Source organism: Athene cunicularia (genome assembly GCF_003259725.1).
Source record: "Athene cunicularia isolate RWA chromosome 1 unlocalized genomic scaffold, athCun1 chr1_part2, whole genome shotgun sequence".
NCBI classification, from domain to species: Eukaryota; Metazoa; Chordata; class Aves; order Strigiformes; family Strigidae; genus Athene; species Athene cunicularia.
The window spans coordinates 21,411,126-21,433,998 of NW_020799092.1; the positions used below are offsets into that span (position 1 = coordinate 21,411,126).

The 22,873-nt window shown below is 47.7% G+C and overlaps 1 protein-coding gene across 2 annotated transcripts; it reads right to left on the reverse strand.

Moving 5' to 3' along the window:
• Nucleotides 1-325: 325 nt before the first annotated feature.
• LOC113491143 (C-type lectin domain family 4 member A-like) lies at nucleotides 326-10,616 on the reverse strand. Of its 2 annotated transcripts, XM_026867868.1 has the most exons (8): nucleotides 9,820-10,616; nucleotides 6,905-7,021; nucleotides 4,077-4,169; nucleotides 3,368-3,519; nucleotides 3,080-3,201; nucleotides 1,519-1,522; nucleotides 845-848; nucleotides 326-643 (listed from the first exon to the last, which is right to left on the reverse strand). In XM_026867868.1, exons 1-8 carry the CDS (start codon nucleotides 9,884-9,886, stop codon nucleotides 567-569), a joined length of 636 nt encoding a protein of 211 aa, XP_026723669.1. In that variant the 5' UTR covers nucleotides 9,887-10,616; the 3' UTR covers nucleotides 326-566. The 2 variants fall into 2 exon arrangements, with proteins under 2 accessions (XP_026723669.1, XP_026723668.1); XM_026867867.1 differs by lacking the exons at nucleotides 845-848; nucleotides 1,519-1,522 and having other exon boundaries at nucleotides 326-711.
• Between the last annotated feature and the right edge of the window lie 12,257 nt (nucleotides 10,617-22,873).

Below are 22,873 nucleotides of genomic sequence, written 5' to 3' on the forward strand. Positions count from 1 at the left end.
CCTTCCAACCCAAAACATTCTGTGATCCTACGATTCTATGATACAAAAAACCCCTACAGCTTAGAGATGGAAAGAAAAAGAGAGACAGACACATGGCATGGAGCATTTTTCATCAATCTAATATTGTATTTTCTCTTATATAAGTAATAAGTATTGTTCAGCAAAACCAGTGCAACTAGAGGATATTCTGTGATTGACTCAACAAAAAGCAGACACCTCTGCTCAAGGAGACAAAGAAATTGCAGCTCTGAGCCTCTGTCTTCCTTTCCTGCATCTTCTTCCCGGAGAATTCAAACACTTTTTGGTCAGTGGCTGCTGGTCCCACTCAGAGAGTAGAGGACACAAGAGCCCAGGACATGTTTGATGAGCCTGAGCCTTCCTGTGGTCCCTGAGCCGTTACATCCACTGGGGATGCTGGACAACGAGTCATAGCACTTCCACTCACATCGTCCCACCCAGCACAGTGAAGATGCAGCTCCAGGGCCCCCACCCCTCCCAACACAGCCCTGCACTGTTCCCAGCTCACTGCTCGTCTCTCAGTTTTGCTCAGGGTGAGGGTATCTCCATCACACAGTTACTGCAGCAGCCTCACAAATTCGATAATAATTCCCGCATTTTACATCATTCCAGTTGTAGGCTGGTGCTGAAAGAATATGGATTACAACGCACTTCTCAGCATCTGTATTAGTTGGTTCACCTTTCCTCCAGAACCTGAGATAGAGACAGACGTGTAACTTACCAGTGCACTTTATAAAGCACTGCTGGGGAAGGCCACAGGAGGATGCAAGGGTGGAGAGAGAGAGAAAAATTGCGGATGCCTAATGATGGACAGAAGCCGTACAACCTTCCTCCCACTCTGATATCCCACTGGCACCACTCTTCCTTGGAAACCTGCCTTCTTCCTACGGGCAACACCACAGGGCCCTGCTCAGTGCATATAGGTGCCCATAGGCATGGTGGGGGCACTGTGGAGGTCGGGCAAGGCTGGCCATCTCTGAGGGGTTCTTGCTGCTGGTGCGATGCAGCTTCTTCTGTGCCTTCAGCCTTCAGCAATCAAGGACAACAATAAATGTTTCTATAAGTATGTCAACAGCAAAAGAAACACCAAGGAGAGCCTCCACCCCCTGCTAGACACAGGAGGGGACATGGTAACAAGTGATGAGGAGAACGCTGAGGTGCTTAATGGCTTCTTTGTCTCAGTCTTTAACAGCCAGACTTGCTCTACTGAGGGAATCCAGCCTCCTCAGCCAGAAGACAGAGACTGGGAGAACGACCCCCCTGCATTCCAGGAGGAGATGGTCGGTGACCATCACATCGCATCACATAGACACACACAAGTCTATGGAACTGGATAGGATACACCTGGGGGTGCTGAAGGAGCTGGCTGGGGTGCTCGCCAAGCCGCTTTCCATCATTTACCAGCAGTCCTGGCTGACAAGGGAGGTTCTGACAGATTGGAAATTGGCCAGTGTGACGCCCGTCTATAAGAAGGGTCGGAATGATGATCTGGAAAATTACAGGCCTGTCAGCTTGACTTCGGTGCCCAGGAAGCTGACGGAGCAGCTCACCCTGAGTACCATCACACAACACATGAGGGACAGCCAGATGCTCAGGTTCAGTCAGCATGGGTTTATGAAAGGCAGGTCCTGCTTGACAAACCTCATCTCCTTCTACGACAGGGTGACCTGCTTATTGGATGAAGGAAAGGCTGTGGATGTTGTTTATCTTTACTTTAGTAAGGCCTTTGACACCGTTTCCTACAGCATTTTCCTGGCGAAACTGGCTGCTTGTGGCTTGGATGGGCACACGCTTCACTGGGTAAAAAACTGTCTGGATGGCCGGGCCCAGAGAGTTGTGGTGATCGGAGTTAAATCCAGTTGGCGTCCGGTCACGAGTGGTGTCCCCCAGGGCTGGGTTTTGGGGCCACTCCTGTTTAACATCTTTACTGATGGTCTAGACAAGGGGATCGAGTGCACCCTCAGTCAGTTTGCAGATGACACGAGGTTGGGTGGGAGTGTTGATCTGCTCGAGGGCAGGGAGGCTCTGCAGAGAGACCTGGACAGGCTGGAGCCATGGGCTGAGCCCAACTGGAGGAGTTTCAATGAGGCCAAATGCCGGGGGCTGCCCTTGGGCCACAACAACCCCCAGCAGCGCTACAGGCTTGGGGAGGAGTGGCTGGAGAGCTGCCAGTCAGAGAGGGACCTGGGGGGTGATTGACAGCCCGCTGAACAGAAGCCGGCAGTGTGCCCAGGTGGCCAAGAAGGCCAATGGCATCCTGGCTTGTGTCAGCAATAGCGTGGCCAGCAGGGACAGGGAAGGGATCTGACCCCTGTACTCAGCACTGGTGAGGCCGCACCTCTATTCCTGTGTTCAGTTTTGGGCCCCTCACTACAAAAAGGACATTGAATGACTCGAGTGTGTCCAGAGAAGGGCAACGGAGCTGGTGCAGGGTCTGGAGCACAGGTCTGATGGGGAGCGGCTGGGGGAACTGGGGGGGTTTGGTCTGGAGAAGAGGAGGCTGAGGGGAGACCTCATCGCCCTCTACAGCTCCCTGAAAGGAGGGTGCAGAGAGATGGGGATGATTCTCTTTAACCAAGTAACAAGTGATAGGACAAGAGGGAATGGCCTTGAGTTGCACCGGGGAAGGTTTAGACTAGTTATTAGGAAGCATTTCTTTACAGAAGAGATTGTTGGGCGGTGAAATGGTCTGCTCAGGTAGGTGATGGAGTCCCCATCCCTGGAGGTGGTTAAGAGTCACGCCGACATAGCGTTGAGGGATATGGTGTAGTTGAGAAAAGTCAGTGTTAGGTTAAGGGTTGGAATAGTTGATCTTCAAGGTCATTTCCAAACTAGATGATTCTGTGATTCTGTGATGGCCACGTCACAGGTAGTTAATTAATAACAGGGACAGGGCCATGTGACCCCGGTGTCCCACACAGCCCTCTCCTGATCCATCACTGACCTCTCACAAGGCTTTGTCTCACCTCCCTCTCATGCAGCGACAGACACCCTCACTTCTCCCCGACTTTCTCACACTACCAGGAGCCACAACAAACTCTCTCCACCCAGGGATACTCACGCTGCTGACACATTAAATGGAGTCTGGTCCACCCAGTGCCACTCGCCCACCTTCTCTGCCCTCAGACCAATGTAGAAATTTGGTCGTATTGAAGACAGTTCCAGAAAAATGGAGAGGAAAACCTGGAAATCAGGAAGAGTGCAATGCCCATGAGGTGCAGGACTGAGCAGAGAGAGGATGCAGAAAGGACATTCCCCTCCCTTGCAGGACAAGGAGGGCTCTGAGTCCCCTCCAGCGCCTGGCACTGTGTCTCTGGCCACTCTGCCCCTCTCTGGGCCATGCACCTACCTGCTCTGCTTTGCTGTTGATCACCACCAGATGGGAGCCCATCCCAGTGCAGTTCTGCACACTCTCAGCCCAGGACATCGTATCATCTGAGATATAGTAGCAGCTTTGTTGAAAGTTCTTCCAGCCCTCTGGGCAGCACGTCCAGCCTCCCTCTGTGCAGGGAGAGACAGCAGAGGTGAATGCTAATAGCACATGAGATGGGGATTTCAAGGACCCCTGTTCTACAGGGATGGTGCTCGTGTTCTCCTTAGATCTCTTTTCCTGACAGAAGGCACTTGAAAAAACAGGGATAGTACAGATATTGCTCCATCCCACTGCTTTGCAGTATGACCAGTGAGATCTGTGGACACAAATCCAGGGTAATCCCTGTAACACGCTCTCAGGTCTTGACCAAGTTATTCGGGTGATCTGGTTTGACTTCTCCTTGTACAGTCTCCTTTAGGCCCTTACCCCAGGGAACAGGGGATATTGCCCCTTTCCCTGACTAGAGCGGCCCTGCACAGCCACCCTGCCCTCCAGCAGAGCATTAACAGGGCCCTCTCCTCCCGCTACGCTGAGAGCAGGAACCCCTTTTTCTCCCCACCTCTCTCTCTCCTCTGGACTCTGCCTCTCCAGGGGCTGCTCCCTCTGCTGCTGGCTGTCACAGCAGACCCCAGCATTCACTGTCCCCGTCCCAAAGACCTCCTGCACCCCTGCCAGCACTACTGACCTTTGCCTTGTGGCTCCGCTGAGATGCACCGCCACTCCGTGAATGCCTGCTGCAGGGCTGAGGGCTGGTCACCCTTCCGGGAGAAGGGAGCAACTGGAAAGGGAGAGCAAAGGCGGCAGGATTACCCCTTCCTGCCAGCTCCTCACACACCACCTCTGGGCTCCACTCTTGTTTCCCCAGTTCCCAGCCAAGCACTGTCCCAGCATCGCCTCTCCGGGGGCCGTCTCTTTCCATTCCACAACTGGTAACTGCCATCCTCTCAGCAAAGGGAGGGGGCATTTCTGCTCCCAGCAGCCCACAGCTGCCCGCAAGGACTTCTCTGGCCCTGACTGACAAGATCTAGACAGGACGACATGGCCAACAAAGCTAGAGAAGCCTGTGACCCACCCAAGCAGTGCCTGGTGGCCACAGCTGGCCTCTGGTGTGTCAACAGAGTCTGTCCCAGCACCGAGCAGCTGACACCAGGCCCCCTTGGGTGCTGTGGAGCTGAAGAGGTGTGGCTGCCTTCCCAGCCAGAAAGAGACAATCTCCCATGTCAGACAGCAGAAGGACCACAGGAAGGGCATCACACCGAGGACATGCCAGAGAGGCTGGGCTGGATTCCACCCAACCATAGGCTTTTACCATGGAGATACCTACAGCCAAGCTGCCTGTCTAAATCTCTTTACAGTGGCTGAATAAAAAGCAGCACTTCCGTGGCACAGATAATCTCTTCCTAAAACAGACATCAACAGGAATTTGGATGAGTAACACATCAGATTCAGCTGTTTCATCAGCAACAAACGCAGTCCAGGTAAAGGGAATAGAATAGAGCTAGAGCTGCTGCAACCAGGGTGGAAGGTAAACTCCTAAATCTTACTAAATAGTTGGGGAATAATAATACTGGTGACAGGTGTCAGCAGGCCACATCCACAACCCAAAGGACTTATCACTAACTCACTGAAACACTCAGGGATATTATTTGGAAGATGTTCAGGGTAGGCTAAGTAATATAGTTCTCTAGTATTATCAACAGTTTCATTTGGAAGTATCATTAATATGCAGAGGGCAGAGTAATCATAGTGGCCTCTGGCCTGATCAGAGAACTCCTATAATGGAGGAGGAGATGGGCAAGGCTGAGGCATGACCGGCCACACCTGTTGGCAAGAAAGTTGACCTCTTCTCAACACAAATGAGACCAGACGATGGACTTTCTCCTATCTAGTGCTATTGAGTGAATCAACCAGTTTCATCAGCTGAGTGTATTGACAAGCTGCGTTCACCCCTCTAAAGATCAAAAAGAGGGCAATGTCTTCCTAAGTCAGCCAGAGAATCATAGAGTGAGTGTATATGTGGCTTAGGCCAAAATAGTGTAAAAAACTGAATTACTAACAAAAACATCTCTCAAGATAGCAATGGGCCTGAGCTGGCTTTAACCCACATATTCCTCCTTGGTCATCGGGGACACCCAGTGTCTCAATGTTGAGCATATTGCAGAGACTGACAATGAGAACCACATTTGTATTGTGATTCATCTGTGCATTGTGATTTCTACGGTCTGTTAAGTGCCATTTGTACTTGTGTTTTCATTTTAATAAATTGCTGTATCACTCTGCTAAATCAAAATCCTACACAACATCAATTAACTTAGATAAAAATATTTACCATTAAATATGTTACTATTTTACACATGGCAGAGTATTTGTAATTCACATGGAAGGTGTGAAACATCTTAAAAAACCTGGCCAGACTGTATCAGAATCTGACAACCCAACCTAAACCTTCTCAACCATTTGACAGGATACTGTGAAAAGTTATACATTTGGGAAGAAAGCAATACAAACTTCCGGCACTCGGGAACTAATGACAGCAAAAGGAAGGACAGCAGTTTATCCTGACAACACGACTCCTCCAGAATCCATCATCTTTATTGGCATGAGAACAAAACAGTGATCACAGTCTCCATGAACATTGTGTGCAAGAATAACTTTTTATGAATTATTCTAGTATTCTGCAATTAACACTAAAAAGGTGTGAGAGTTTGCACCACACATTTAATCCTGGAGATGACAGGACTGTGAAAAGCCATTTTTTTCTTTAGGACACAAATTGTGTCCAAGCACCTTAGAGAGCTCAAGTGCAGATGCATCTGCCTTCATAGACACTTGTGCTCCCATTTCCAGTTTTTTCCCCCCTCTGTAATTAATTTTTTTGTGTGATATGAAGACAGATAACTGTTCCACAGTTCCAAAGGGACGGTGTAATCTGGGAACACTGGAAAGGCCTCAGGGTAAACAGTGTAATATTTGGAGATGTATGTACACATATACAGAGCCAGGGCAGAGAAGCCTGAGACCTTACAGAAAGTCCAAACAACCCTGAAATTCTGAAGATGACCGTGCTTCTTGCCCCTAAATAGGGCATTAGACTCGAGACCTCCAGAAAGCACTTCCCACCCAACTCTTTCCACCATTCTAAGAAAGAGAATGGGTATAACAGAACCATCTGCCATAGTGCTGTGGTAGTCCTAGCTCCCACATACTAGTTGGCCAAAACATCTGGTTTGGCTACCCTGCAAGAGAGAAGTTTGTGCCATGTCACAACTGTACCTTTAAATCCTCAATGTTTAAGTAGTCAGGAAAGATTCTGCTCCTAAATCTACCTTTCAAATATTCAACATTCTGGTTTTCTGAGCCAAAATGTTTGTGCTTGCATCCTTTCTCATGGCAAAACTGTTCCTGAGTAGAAACGCCCTCCTGGTTGGAAGATCCTCTGGGCTCTGATTTCTCTGCTTTTCTCCCAGCACTTGCCCCAGACCTCTCTCCTGTTACCAACCTGCACATACTCACCAAGGAGAGCAATAACGAGGGCAATGCACACCAAGAGGAGCAGCAGCGAGATCAGCCACGGGAGCCACTGTGGGTATTTCTGGAGACAGGACTCATGCTTCTTTGTCTCAGGAGGTACTAAAAGTGAAGGAACACAGCAAATACAACAATACAACCCAGCAGTCAACTATGCTTCAGTCAGTCCACATAACTGAGGACGTACAACTCAAGGGAGAGCTGCTCCAGAAAAATGCAATTTCAGTTCTGATGTGGAAGTTACACAGTTTGGGAGAAGGGAAGACTGGGACAGAGCAGGGGATCTCTGTGGTTTCTGGAGAAGGTCAGGTTCAGCAACAGTGTTCACAGCCTCAGCCCAGCTGGCAGTGCTAATTACTGGTCACATGGCCCCAAAATCTGGAGTGAATCATGTCTTTCTAGATGAGGCCCAAAGCTGCCAAGTACAACATTGCTCTATTTGTGACACTTGAGGCATTCATATGAAGATTTCATGTTGACTTCTCCCCGGAAAACTTTTTTTCACCTGCTTCAGTTCCTCTTTAGCTTTGGGATTTTCAGTGTAGAAGGCGGCTGGTGTAAGCCAAATGAGGACAGGAGGCAAAAAATGTACAAAGCTATGATGGCACAAAATCATGGGAAGATTAAAAAAAAAATCCCATCCATCTCTGCTTTCCAAGCCAGGGTTTATAGATTTGCTGTAGTAAAACTAGGTTGTACAAGGCTGGATGGCTGGGGAGAACAGAGGGCTGGGTCCAGCAGCCTGAGTAAAGTATCCCACTCAGATTCAGACTTAGCAGGGCCTGACTTTTGTCTAGAGAAATACTGCCAGTACTGAGGAAGTTTGGGAGCAGACAGGAGAATGGGTCACAGGGAAGCAGAAACAAACACTTGGTAAATACTATTCTAGGTTGTGGCAGGTACACAAGACGGGGCAAACAGGAGGGTAAAAAGACAGCAGCACACCACTGCAGGACAGGAGTAAAGAAGTTTTGGGAGAGACTGTTATTAAGGAAAAGCTTTAGAGACACCTCATTCACTGCTCAGCATGAGACTCCCAAGTGTGCCTGCCAGTCATGCCTAGTAAGCAAGACTTCCAGTAACCTGCTGTTTGGGGAAGCCCACTGACTACTTCCCAAAGACTTGTAGGAGTTTGTTACACCAGGAAAAAAAGCATCATCTTTCATTATCAGAAGAGAAAATCTTCATAGACAGACAAGACCCAGATTTCCCTGGGCAAATCATGTTTTTCTAGCCAGAAATGTATGTAGTGAAAAAAAGGACCTGGATCATGCTCTGGAGTCCAGACACCTACTTCAGACAATAGATCTGCCAGGTCCAAATGATTTTTTGGTGTGCTGCATGTCCACAGACTGACAGTTCATCCTGTGCCCAGTCAGACCTGCGCATCCCACCCTCACACCCAGGTGGCACAGAGAGCCCTGCCAGTATGCATGCACCTCACCAACACAACTGAAATGCAGTAGATGTTGTGCATGCTCAGTGAGTTCATCTCCCTGCAACATGCTTCCTACAGTTAGCCTGCAACATGTCCAGAATGATCACAACACAACAGACCTAATGAGCATATGCTGGTTATTCAGCACGTAAGTCCATCACCAGCTAACTCTGGTGCACTGAAAACAGCGAGCTTTCAAGGCAGTGAGGAGTATGCACATTCTTTATTTGCATGATTCATGCCTCAGAGCAGTCAAGGAATAACCCGGAGATGATGCCTGCTCTGTTTGGGACTGTAAAACTGACGTAAAGCTGTAAATAGGCAAGTTAATATCTCTAGCAGCAATAATTATTTATTCATTCATTCTTTTACACACACATACTTTCACACCTCTGGAAACCGCTGATGTGTAGGGTCCTGTGTCTAAGGGTGGAAGCAATGAGTCTATGTGTTCCTACTTGTGGGATAATGACTACAGAACACATACTGATCAGAACACGCCTTAAATTTGCACAAACGCTAGTAGAGACACCATTTTACAACCGTGATTTTTAACAGCAATACAAATTTGTGGTTTTGGTGTGTTAATTATATTTCAGGAGTGGTAAACAACAGTCACAGAATGGGATCCTTCCTCTGTGTATTTGAAAGTGTTTTCTTCAAGCCCATCCTTACTTTTAACTTTTGGGTCTCTCTTCTCCAAGGACCATTTCTCAATCAGCCAAGGACAATGGGGTTATAAGTTTCTGCAGCCAGTGCCACATCTCACAAAACTGTAGGGGGCGACTGATGGCTCTACTGTAAGGAGGCATGTTTGTTCTCTACTGCTGCTCTCTCCATAAGCAGGAACCTGCAGCCTCACTCTGAGAGGCAAAAGCAGCAGCAGCCAGGGCTTGGGCTTATTTACTGCCATTTGCTGCCCTGGTAGTCCCTACACCTTTGTAACAGATCAAATGGTTTATAATAAACCGTAGTCCCTATTGTTCATACTCAGTATTTGTCCAGAAATTATTCTCTCAACCAAGACTACATAACATGTAAGGAGGCAGCTACTAACTGCATTGTGCCAGAGCTAACCACTATTACTGCACAGTACCCATCCTGGACCCTCTACCATTTGCCACCATTGGTGTTGCAACCAGGGGACTAAGGGAGCCCAGATAGGTTCCTTGCTGAATGGTCATTTGAGACCGACTGTTTGTGCTCCCGGTAGTCATCCTCGTTCATGTTGCAACTCCAACCACCTAAAGATTCCCACCTCTCCTCCTGTAGACATTCCTTGACCCTCTTACTTCAACAGTCCTCCAGTCTCCTGCTCATGTAGTGGTAGACAACTCCTTTTTCTCACCAATTTGTCAAGACCAGGTAGGAAACAGTCACAGAAGGAAAAGTCACCATTCCCTGTTCTTCAGCCCTCCTACCTCCAGGTCCCCTTCCCCTGAATAACCCATCCATTCCTTACCTTCAACCACTGCAGCCGGGGATGCATTCTTGAACTTCACCTCAGCGTAGGTGATTTCTGATGCCATTTAATCACAGTGTGAACACTGGCCCTGCCCCTTTGTCCTTAGTTTTGCCACATAAAAGGTCAGCCTTTGAGGTCCCTGGTTCTCAAGGGAGACACTGGTAAGTTACTGCGCCTTTCCCATCTTCTCGTTCACCCTCTGTCTGTCAAAGAAGGTTGTGCTGGACACTGGAAGCACTGGTGATAACCTGAGAATTCCGGAGAGCTCAGAAATGCTCTGAACAGATCTTCAGTTTCTTAGCCCAGGAAATCAGCCCCGGCACTATGGAAACTTCTGAGAGAGAAAACTAAAATGAGAACTTAACTGAAAAGGAAGTTGCACTCCTCCTTCCCCATGTCAAATTCTCAGCTGGTAGGCTTCCTTTTTAACACCTCTTGGTTGTTTCTTTTTCCACACTTCTTTTCTATCTCTCTGTCCTTCCCTTATCTTCATGCCTTTCTTTGTATGTTAGTAATTCTACCATTGCTCTCAGGTTTGGAGCTATCACTGGTTTTAGCCCAGTCTGACCTGCAGCACAGCACAATACAAAACACATTCTGCCCTCACTTGTCTCTCGTGGTTAAGCTGCATTTGCTACATCAAATATCCCATGCTATAACTCATCCCGGGAAGTCAGCCCCAGTTGGCAGCTAACACTAGAACATATCTCAAACAAGGAACTGTTTCTATAGAAGTGAGACTGAGAAGTTGCAGCCTTAGGCAGAGGACTATAAATAATCAAAAGTCTGATGCATCCAAGGAGAAGTAGAGAAGGATGAAGCCAGGGTCGTGGAGGAGAACAAGCAAAATGGAATAAAAAAAAAAAAATGGGGTTGATGGTTTGAGAGGTTATTGGAAAGAGCACACACAGAGACCTTTCTATCACAACCTGATGTACAGCCTGTGGAAGTTCAAAGTAGTGCTTGCTTCAGGGAGTCAGGCTGCATTTCTGAGGCTGAAAGGGCTGGTTTCTATTTTTTTCTTCAACACTTTCATTTATCTCCCTTTGCTGCTTTCTAGTAAAGGCCTATATTACCTTGGGAAAAATGTCAGACTACTGTTTAGTCTGATTTCAAGCTGGGGCAGATGTTGAAAGGAGACAAGGGAAATGGCAGCTGAGATACATGCTGAATCAGAAAGACTTCTTAGAAGAAATGCCAATGAGTCAGGATACCCTGGAGAAAAGGGGTGAGAAGGGTTCAGTGAGCAGATAGAATGGTTTGTGTTGGAAGAAACCTTAAAGATCACTCAGTTCCAACCCCCCTGCCATGGGCAGGGACACCTTCCACTAGCCCAGGTTGCCCAAAGCCCCGTCCAGCCTGGCCTTGAACCCTTCCAGGGAGGGGGCAGCCACAGCTGCTCTGGGCAACCTGTGCCAGGGCCTCACCCCCCTCACGGGGAAGAATTTCTTCCTTACATCTTATCTAAACCTACCCTCTTTCAGTTTAAACTTTGTTCTATTGCTATAGGCCCTGGTAAAAAGTCTTTCTCCATCTTTTTTAAAAGCTCCCTTTATATATTGAAAGGCTGCAATAAGGTGTCCCTGGAGTCTTCTCCAGGCAGAACAACTCCCTCAGCCTCTCTTCATAGGAGAGGTCTTCCAGCCTTCTGATCATTTTCAGTAAGGTCTCCAAAACAACCAGAAGGAAGAAGGAGGACGGTTTGCTTGGTTGGTTTTGCTAGCTGGAATTTCCTCAAGGCAGACCAGAATGAGACACTCACAGGACACCCAGGGAGCTAGCACGGAGGGTACACAGGGCAGAGCTGGAGGGGAGACACGACAGTGCAAGGAAGAACATGCATCAGACAACAGAGGGGAACAATGTGGCAGGAGGTGGAGGACAAGGGAGGGATGTAGTGGACATCTGCACACAGATTATGGAGAATTGCCCCTAAACAGAATGGGGCATATATAGCTGGATTTCTTTACCAAGGAGCTTCCTCACGTCTCCTGTGCACTAAGCTGGCTTCACCTGTCCTTTTTTTATTGTGTGTAAAGAGGGTGACTTTTATACAAGAAGAGCAGCTGCAAGCCAGAAGTCTGGTTCCTTGAGAAGATGTATGCTGCCTGCTTTTCTTTCCAACATCCTTCCAGCACTTTCCTTTGCATTCAGGCTTCACCTTCTAACTAGAATTAAACCTCCCTAAGCGTTTGCTGAAACCTAGTTATGCCCTCAAATTTCATGCTGAGATTTCAACCAGAGTAATCCTCTGTGTTTTTCCCCTCTGCCACAGCCAACTAAACCACAACAGACTCAGACTCATGGGGAAAAGGCTTGCTTCCTGGCAGGGTTTCAAACTTTCCACTGTGAAGAAACAGGAAGTACAATCAGCAGACAGAGAGGAAGTCACAGTGCAGCTTCATGAGGTTTTTGCCATTGAAACGCATCTCCAAACACAGCTGAGGTATTTCAAATGTAAATTCAGGATCTAGCTGCTGATTTTATTAGAATCCACCAGATTGCACTTGAACACCAGGAGACAGCTCAATTCTTCCTTTTCAGCCATCAGAGTTGTTATTTGCTATCAAAATTCAACCCTGAATCATACTTCCATAGGATACAATGATGGGCTCCTGTGCAACAACAGTGAAGTGATATTTCTGAGGGTAGAATCTGTACTTTCAATTTCATAGGCATTGATGGCATGTAAATGGGTAGGAGATTGGGAGAATTAAGCCCAGCAGTTAGTTGTGGGGCTGAAAATAGAAGGAAAAAAAAATAGAACCTTGCTTAAAAAAAACACCAAACTTGCACTTTGTTTCCTTGCATTTCCACTGCTGTTCCTCAGTTCCTCCCTTCCCCTTCTACCTGTGTTCTGCCCACCCCATGCAGCACACCCTCATCCGCCCACAATACCACAGACATCTTTCATCTCAACCCCACTCAGCACTGCCAAGTACTTCCCACACACCTTGGAAGCCCCAGCTCCTTTCTAGGACTTGTGTGCTTGCTCACCACAACAGTCCTGCTTTCCCTCCTTACTCATGCTCCAGCTGCTGCCTTTAGGTGGTTGCCTAGATGACACAATCAGAAAGAGGTACTAATGCTCTTTCTTCCCTACCTGTCAATGAATTTTGAGTAAGGTAGTATCTACAAGGCTTTCACCTCACAGCCGATTTCACCTAATTTTGCAGGCAGACCCATGTAACAGCAGAGGAGACGGCACCGTTGCATGTGCCTTGCTTCTTTTGAAAATCAAGCTGAAGCAGTTGAGTTAAAATTTAATTCATAAGCAAAGAGAAGGACTTGAATCCTAAAGCTATGGCCCAACACATTCCAAAAAAATCCCCTCTGAAGTTGAGCACAGCTGTGGTGGAAGCTGCAGGGAAGTGAGACACTTGTTAGAAGCCAGTCAGAATGGAGAGGGGCAGCTGAGGGCATTCAGTCCTCACAAATAGCATAGAGGTTACACAGGGACATCAACATTGGCAGCCCAAAGCTAATACCTAGTACCTCTTTAGAAGACTTGACAAAAGGCAAAAGGAAGCTGACACAGCTAAAATGTTGAGAGTTATTAGTATGTGTTCTTCAACAAGTTGACCTTCCATGTGAGGAAATGAGGAATGAGGAAAATTGAATGAGGAAAATTGAAATGATCATGACCTCCAATAAGTATAAAATCACAACAAAGCAAAGGTAAAAAAGAGTCTGAAAAACAACTAGCAGAAGCCATCAGAACTAGCAATAATTTCTTCCCTATGGCTACTAACAGCAGAAACCTTTTCACAAATTTTGAAGACAGCTGAAGAGCAGGGTATAAAAGAAGCAGTCAGAGGGAACAAGGACATTGAAACAAAGCTAAATTAATTATTTGTGACAGTGGAAGAAATTCCCACAAGAACTGTGTTTTGTAGGGGACTAAACTAAGAGACCTATCCAAAATAAAAGTGTGAAAAAGGAATGGAATTAGTAAGTCTGGGCAAGATGGCCCCAGAGGTTCCCAAGAAACTCAGGGGTGAAACAGTTGCTAATAGCAGTGGGTGGCCTCTTGCCTTAAACTTACCTTTTAATCAGCAAATGGCAGGATGGCAAGGCATATATCGAAGAGGGGGAGAGGGGAGAAGTCTAGGGAGATTTTGGAAGCTAAAGGTTTGACATCTGTAGTGGCCAAGTTAATAGAAATTGTATCAGAAGAATTAAACTAATGGAATGTGTGTAAGTATGATGTACTTTGGGAAGAGTCAATATACCTCTTGTAAGTAAATCCTGTCTCTTGTAGTTCTTTGAAGGGGTCAGTAATCACATGCATGAGAATAATCTAGCTACCCATGAAGTTCTTCCACAAAAACTTCTAAGGAAAGCGGGCAGCCATGGGATAACAAGGCAGATCTTTTCATAGTAAGCAGACAGAAAAGTGAATAGGAATTAATGGACAGTTCCTCAATGGAGGGAGAACACCTACAGAACTCTGCCAGGTTGGTATAAGACACACACTAACATTTCCTTAATCAACATGGTGAAGAGGAATGATATGATAAAATCTGCTAATGATACCAAATTATTCAGGGCAGTTATTCAAGAGCCAGTTGCAAAGAACTGGAGAAGGATAAGACTGAGTACCAGGGTAACAAAAGGACAGAGTCCTGTGTAGGTAAGCAATGCTCTTTAGGGAAGTGGGTAACGAAGCAATGCACTTTAGGAAAATCAGCCCTGACTTCACACACAAAATAATGATCTCTGAGGTAACTATTGGCACATGCGAAGAAAAATGTCAGATTTTAACAGTTGTATGAGAAAATCTCTTCAGAGGCAGAAAGAACATCAGGAATCAAACATCAGGAATAGTAGAAAAAAGCAGAGAACATAAGAAATTGTTATGGCACATATCATTACATCCTCATAACTCAAATCATCTCAAGAAGGATACAGTGGGTCCAGAAAAGGCTCAGAGATAGACAAGGGTGAAAAAAAGTATAGCATTACTGCCACATAAAGAACAACAAATTGAGATAGGACATTTGCACCCTGAGGATGAGAAGAGAGAGAGGTTTACAAAAATCATCCAGGAAAGGCTGAGTGATGACTGAGTCATTTCTGTTTCTTTTAATACAAGAACTACAGAGCATTAATAGAAGGGAACTGGGGTCACTTAATGAAGAAAGGTGGTTCTTCACAAAACCGAGTTGGGCAACGAACTCCTTAACCCAGGATGCTGGGCATCTGAAAGCTTACTTGGCTTAAAGGTGGAAATTGGAAAAAAATTAATGGGAGAGAAATGCACTGAGGGTTTACTTAATGCAAAGTAATTATCCTCTGCTTGGCAAGTTCCTATTCTGATAACATTTGGAATGGGGCAAAACATTAAGGGAGAACATGTTGTATGCTCACTCTGTTTTTATTCTTCAGGCACTGACATCAGTATGATCTTTCTAGATTATTTGTCCAAAGCGCCTATCAGGTGGAGGTTGGTCAGGAGACAGTCAGGTGCTAAGAGCACAGCTTGAGGTTCTGTAGCCAACAGCATGAAGGGTGTTGCTGATGTGACCCTCATCCTCTGAGCAGGCTTCAGCTCCTCCAGCCAGCTGGGCTGCCAGTGGGGCAACCTTGGGTACAAGAGCGGTCTTTCAGGGTGAACACCTCGGCTGTTCTGCCAGTTGTAGGGTCTCCCCCTGAGTACAGACACAGGGAAGGCAGCTTGCTGCATCCTGGAAAGCAAAGCAGAGAGCAAGAAAGGCAGAAAAACGGGGGGGGGGGTGGTGGTGGCAGAATTCCTCTAACCAAACTGGATTCTCTCCATCTACTGTCATTCATGTAACTAAGTATTTATCACCACTCAGCCTTATGCATAGTTTTGTTCAGCTTCTTGAATAAAGCACAAGACCTTCTCACAAGACCTCTTCCCACAAGACCTTATACAAGCATAGCCCACACCCAGTCCTGCCATAAAACTGCCTGCTCTGGTCCTACCTGGACCCAAGCTGCCTGCTGATAGGACAGTCCTAACATCACCTGCTCTTGTGGCACCTCTGGCTGGCACAGTCCTCCAGGGCACTCAGATAAAGACAGTCTAGACCCCATCCTGACTTTTTGTCCCTGCACCTGGATGAGAAGAGCATCAGAAATGAATGCATGCCACCCTCTTGGTCTTCCCCCTCCACACCACCTTGATCCTCTCCTAGGGATTAAGGCCATGGAGGTAATAAAGTGAGAGCGGAGCCCTTGCAGCCAAGGGAAGAGCATAAAAAAGCACTGAAGCATGAAGAATGGGGCCCCAAGGCACGACATTAATAAGGGATGGCAGATATCTAATCAAAAGGATTCAGACAGTGGAGAGCTCCTTGAGAACACTTGAGGGATTTGGCTGGTTAGAGGGAATCTAGCAATAAATAATCCCACTGCATATCCTGCTGCAAGGAACTGGTTAGGGCAGGGTGCTGCAGTTCTCACTGCAGGAGCTGAGCTCCCCCAGCTCCAGGGAACAGTGTGGCAGCACTGCAGCCTGCTGGGACCTTAGAGAAAGGCATCCTATGCCCTTCTCACCCATGGCTGACAGCACTGGCCAGAGCTGCAGAGAGAAGAAACCTCTTCTGGAAGGCAGCCACCCCTGCTGATGCCAGAAGGTGAAGTGGGGTGCCATACAGATGTACTAGGAGACTTTAGGAATAAATGGGTTATATGGAGCTGTGAAAGCTCAGAGGAAAGGACATTTGAGCATCTAGGGGTGAAGAGGAAACAGAGACAAACTGAATGGAGAGTGAGAAAGAGAGGCGAGAGCAGAGAGTGGCATAGATAAAACATAAGGTAGCACTGCAAAGCCACACTAATTTCTGGCAGGTGGCAGCACTTCACCACAGGCAGGCTTGAGTCAGCAGCAACACTTTGTGTCCTCAGCAAAAACACCTAGAGTCACACTCTTAATACTTTCACAGAGACCAGCAGCTCCCCAAAATGCTATGGTTACAGTACCATGCCAAGCATGGCAGAAGGAAATAAAAGTAGGAGAGATGAGAAAGAAATGTTCCTCCCCAAAAGGTTTCATGCATTCTTCCCCATCCACATCTCTGCCAAGTTTTAGCAAGAGCTGAGGGTTTCAAGCAGAACAGTCCATATGTGCCAAAACTATCTGAGCTGAGGGAGCCCAAACTCCGTCAGCTTTGGAAAGGGAAAGTCATGAGCTCACCTGTGGTGATAGGTTCCCCAAATCCCACAAGTATAAGGGAAGGAATAAGAGAAGGAAGAACAGTATCCAGGGAACATTCAAACAGACCAGAAGCCCCAGCCCACCTCTTTACATATACCATTAAACCAGGACTGTTTCTTTAGAAAAGATACATATTATTTATTTCCCCTAATTAACAAATTATCCAACCAAAGCCAACAGAGGACACATCCAGATGGATTAGCCCACAGCTTTGTTTTATGCCATCACTGGGAACATCACACCTTCACCCCCTTCTTCTTTTGGATCTGAGCCACAATTCTCAAAGCTAGAAGTTGTGGGAGATCAGATGCAGGTACTGCAGTTGCTTGCCACAGCTGCACATCTGACTCCAAACCCGGGCCAGATCCAAGTCCTGGTCAGACCCAGGGACCTGTTTCAGAGGCAGGGCTATGAGGTTTAGCTTCTCGGCGTGGCCGCATGGAATTTAGATGGACAAGCTGTGGCATAACACCTCCCCCTAATAGAAGCAATCCTTCATGCTTCATTGTTGGTTCTGTCCAAGGATCACACTAGTCTTGAATTCGGTGTGGCCACACCTCTGCCCAGTGAGGTGAATGCACCTAATCCTTCTTTTGAAGCAGGCATGGGGGGAGTGGAAAGAAAAGCACAAAAATGGAAAACAACCACAGTCACTGAGCAAGCATGGGGGCTGTCAGGTAAGGTCATCCAGACCCATGCTGTAACCTTAGGGCTACTTATTTGATCTCAAGCTGCTTCCCTCCACATCCTCACATCCTCTCCATGTAGATGAAGGGAATGCAGCAAAGCCTTCTCAGAGGGGTTTTGGGGAGAGCTGCACTGGCTGTGCTGCCCCACCAGATGGCACTGGAAGAGCAGCACAAACCTCAGGCCCTGCAGAGCTTGCCTCAGCATGGACATCGTGTGGCTTCCTCACGGTGCTCCTATCCTCAAGAGTAGATCTATCAGGAAGATTGTAAATGGCTTGTGCTGACCCTTACCCTGAGCCTTATAGCTGAGAAGTCCCTGCACGCCATTTGGAGCCTCTGCGCCCATCGCACACTGTGCTCTTGCCGGCCAGCAGCGGGGCGAGGGACACCACCGGCCTCCAGAGCAGTGCAGCCGTCCTAGGCATTAGGAGGGGACAAGTCAAAAGCCATCTGGAAACACCTGCAGAAAGTTGAGTTAAACCCAGGGAGTACAGTCAACTCAGCTGGACGCTCCCTGGCAACTCATCACCGAAGTAAGCTGAGGAAGCGTTAATGCCAGGCAGCAAGGGCTCCAGCTTTGGGGTTCAAACTGCACACAGGACACAAGTGTCAACACAGTTGGGTGGGGAAGGCCACTTTGTATTTGAAGGGCACACTCTCCAGATGCTCGTGTCACCCACTTGTACCACGCTAGGATGCTGAAGTCAGCACCGGCACAGCAAAGCGAAGGGCGGGCAAACTGCGCTCCCGGGTGCCAGCCTCCAGCGCAGCCGGGACTGACTCAGAGGGCAAAGGGCCCCTGCTGCCAGCTCCTCACAGGCCCGGAGCTGCAGCCACCACTGACACAGAAGGCAAAGTGCTCCTTGCTGACTCACACTGGCCCGCAGCACCGTGGCCTGTCTCCTAGACTCAGCCTTCAGTCCACGCTTATTTTCATATTTAGCACTTTTAAGACAGGGCAGGCACAGCACACCATGCTGGTCCTTGCACAGCCTCTGCTCTTCCTGAGCTGAAGGATCACCGTCAGACCTCGTCGTTCCCACCACCTACCAACACCCTGTGTCAGATGTCTCACCAGACGCTGCTGGCCCACTGCAGGACCCACCTCACCACAGCCTAGCACAAAAGTTGTGCTAGGAAATAGTTCAAGCTGGAGGTATCTCATTCAGACCTTGCTCAAAGCAAGGCTACTTCTGAAGCTAGATCAGGCTACCCAGGGCAGGTTCTTGGCTTACAGTAACCTTATTTTGGTATGGAATGTGTTGCTTAAGGACTTTTCCTGTTCTTCTACCCAAAAAGTACGCAGTGGTCATTTCCAAGCATGATTTGTACATGTACCCATGGTATTGACTTCAGCTTTAGGGATTAGTGACACCAGCCCCTAACTCTGGGCCAGACATATCTATAGCCCCTTCGCACCTATTCTACAGCTGTCCTCTTGGCCCTGCTGCTTATTGGAATCCAGCTCCTTGTCCTTGCCAGCTAACCAAAGCGACAGTTTGTGTAGTGCTACTGACGTAGCACCTCCTCACATCTTTGAACAGTTTGTTTCACATCATAATCAGTGCTTATGGACAAGTGCTTAGATTTCACTTTAAAAAAAAAAAAAAAAAAAAAAAAAAAAAAAAAAAGACTAGGAGGGCTTCAGTTCCTATGGGTCAAACTTTAAGACAACAGACATACACACATGTATCCACAAGAGGAGGTATGTGCCTGCCCTGGGACATCTCGACTCCAGCCCTACACTGTGCTCTCTGTGCAGGAGGGCACTGAAGCACAGAGGGCATTCAGATAGCAGAATATGGCTACACTTGGAAGCACCAGTTCCATTACTGCCAAACTGTCAAGAGAGATGAAGAAAAAAAAAAATCTTTAAGCCATGCTTCTGAAAACTGACCCCTGGTAAAGTTTAAAGACATTCAGGAAAGCATTTGAATGACAAATCATGATACTCGTGGACATGAAGGCAAAGCTGCTATTGGACTGAGGGAAGCATTCAATAAAAGCCAATACAAACTCTGCTGTCACTCAAAGATCTTCTGGTCTGTTTTAAACCAGACCCACCAAAGTTCTTGATCCGGCATCCTATGGTTGCTTACATCCTACTCCTTTGTGCCTCCTGTATGCTAAAGACAAGACACCTCTTCCTTTCCCTCCCATCTCAGATGCTTTTGGGAACACCTCCAGATGTGTCCATCCCTTGCCCACATCCCTCCCAGGCCAACCCAGGAGTCAGCATGCTCTTGCTGACAGATGCCAGCTGCAATTTTTCAGAGAGCACTTCAGCAGTGTTAGCCAGGTCCTGGGTGATGTTTGCCTGCATCCCCCCCCCCTCCCAGAAGCTGGGGGCTTCTGGAAATCCCTGGAGATGGTGGCTGAGCCCAAGGGTTGCCAGAAGCCCCGCAACAAGGCGATTCAGCAGAAGATGGCAGCACACGGTCACGGGTGAGGCTGAACTTGCAAGCCCTCGGTGGCAGGTGTCACCAACCCAGCCAGGCTTGCAGGCCAGGCTAGGAGGGCGGGGGAGCACCACATCTCTTTACATCTAAACACAAGACTCAACACAAAGGCTGCAAGTTACAGGCAGCTCCCTCCTTCAGGGAATGTTTCTTCAGACTGCCTCAAGGACTAAAAAGCTAGTCTCCTCAGCAAGCCAGCTGCCTCTGCCCCAACACAGAGGAGTTTGTCCTCCTACAACAGCCAGGAAAGAAAAGGGAAAGCAGGCCATTGCAAGTTACCTGGCTGGCCTGCCCCAAACATTAAGTGATGCAAGAAGTTCACCACAGCCTCCCAGCAGCGACAGGTGGCCAAACGTGGCTCTGGTTGGGAGTCATGACATGCACCAGCTGCTATTGACTGATCTTCCCATGCTCAGAGGCAGCCGCAGCAACGTCTGTCAGAGCCCCAGCTCTGGATGAGGACACACAGCTATAGCTAAGGGCAGCTGGCAAAATTAAGCTATCAAACTAGAAGGGTACTACATCCTGCAATGTGCCTTTCCTGACTATTAGCATAGACAAAGCTATTAACTTGGAAGAAAGAGACCTAAAATGGTCTCTAGACTGAGATTCTACTGTTGACATAATGTAATGAGCACTCAATGGATTGCCTAGACCTTGAGGCGTTACAAGGTGTGTTAACTAGATAAGCCCCAGTGCTCTGGTTTTATGCATTAAAAGCCCAGTTGGGCTCCCTCCTAGAGCTGTGCAGGTTTATGCTGATTTAACAGGATGAGCTCAGGTTCAGATCCTGTTCCTCCCCCATCAAAGCTCAGGAAGACTTCAGGGGTTTGGTTTCTTGTTTGGTTTTTGTTTGATTTCCTCCAATGGACATGTTTTCCTCTCCATTTCTTCTTCCCCAGACACAGCATCAAGGCTCTGTTAAAGCTAGGGAGTTTGTGCCTGCAATCCATACTGTGTGGCTATAGGAACAGTTACTGCACAGCTGTGAGACAGGAGTTTTAAGTCACAGACTGTAGAACAGAATTAATGAGGGAAGGGGAGGGAATGTTCACATCCCAGCTCAATACAGCTCTTGCAAAAGAAATGGCAACAAGACAAAACTGGGATCTTCCCTTTGACACTTGTTTCTTGACTTTCTACATGCTACAGCCTGTCTCCCATTTGGCATGAACTTTTCTCCCCCTTTGGCCACTGTCCCTCTCAGACTGAGGACATCTCTTCCCAGCCACCTAAGGAAATCAGTTGATCTATTATGTGGAACATAATAAATGTTCAGGAGATAATGAGTCTGAGCTGCTGATCCACATTAAAGGCCTGGCCTTAATCCTTTACCTAGAGAATGCTACTGTCTGCAACATGAAAGACTGTAGGTCTCAAGCAGCCTGCACACTGGCTTCTGCAACGTTAGAAGCCGCCACTGGTAACAAAAAGTGCAGGAAAGGGTGGAAGGATTCAGCCAGTCCAACTGCAGGCCAAGCCATTTCACCAGTAACTTGCCATCACAACCAACTTCTTCCACTAGGGATGGAAATACCATTCCTGATAGTCACCAAAGAGAAGGGAGAGAGGATTTATACAAGACACATCAAGCTGCTGTGTTCTAGCAGGTCTCACTGCAAGGAAAGCCCCGGGGACCTGAAAGATCTCAAGAACTAAGCTCTCCCTTCTGAACTGCTTTGCAGAGCCCTGTGCTTCTCTATGCACAAACAGGAGCACATCCCAGCACCTCCCTCAGCTACACCTCACCTGAAAATCCTCCTAGTCTGGAGAAATACCCTCTTAAGACTATTCAACCCTTTTGCTGTAAGTACCTACTGAAAAGTCAGAGAAGCTTCACTATAGCTCAAGGACAAGACCCTGAATCTTCTGCCTGGTCAGGACCTACACAACACACCCACCCTACTCACCAAAACAGGGCAACATCTTTGCTCCTAGATATGAAGAATGTAGAATTATTCTTCAGCCATCACAGCTGCTACAATGTTAGGCAATGGCACCAGCATTTACTGGTGCCATTCAAACAGCTGACTTAAAAGGTTAAGACTTCTCATCTTTACCCAGATCACAAGACCTCCCTTGTACTTTCACACAACAGATGTAGAGCTTTGCTGTCTGGCAGAGGAACACTGAGCAGGCATGACTGTGCAAGTTGGCTCTGGGCAGGCTTGATAGTAGAACATCAGGGCCCTGAGCATATTCTCCATCTTCTGAGGGATTGTCTGCCTGGACTCAGGTCCATCTTAAATAATACAGGTGTCTGGCTTTGAGAAACCTCAGCAAGGTTTGCCTTTGAGTTCATCTCAGCTAAGAGTCTCACCCTTGATCCCTGACTGAGCTAGTGCAGCCACGCCCACGCCTGGCCATGTACCATGATCTAAACCCTCAGCCTGACCCGCTCCAATCCTCCTGCTCTCGTACTGTGGGGCTGTGCCTTTGGTACTGGGGCCACTGTCCCTGCCTGCCTTGCTGTGACGCAGCTTCCAGCCTGCTCTCCCCTTCTGAGCAGCCTGTCCCTGCTGCTCCCAGACACAGGGCCCACCCAGCTCACCTTGCTCATCTCTGCAGTCAGCAGAGAGGCTGCTTCCCATCTGCAAGCGTGACAAGAATTAGTTCTTCAAACATCTGCAGGGTGTAGAAGCCTTTAACATTTGAAAAGCTAAATGGCAGGGCAACTAAGTTTTCTCACTTGCTAGTTTTATCCACATTCTTACCAAGCA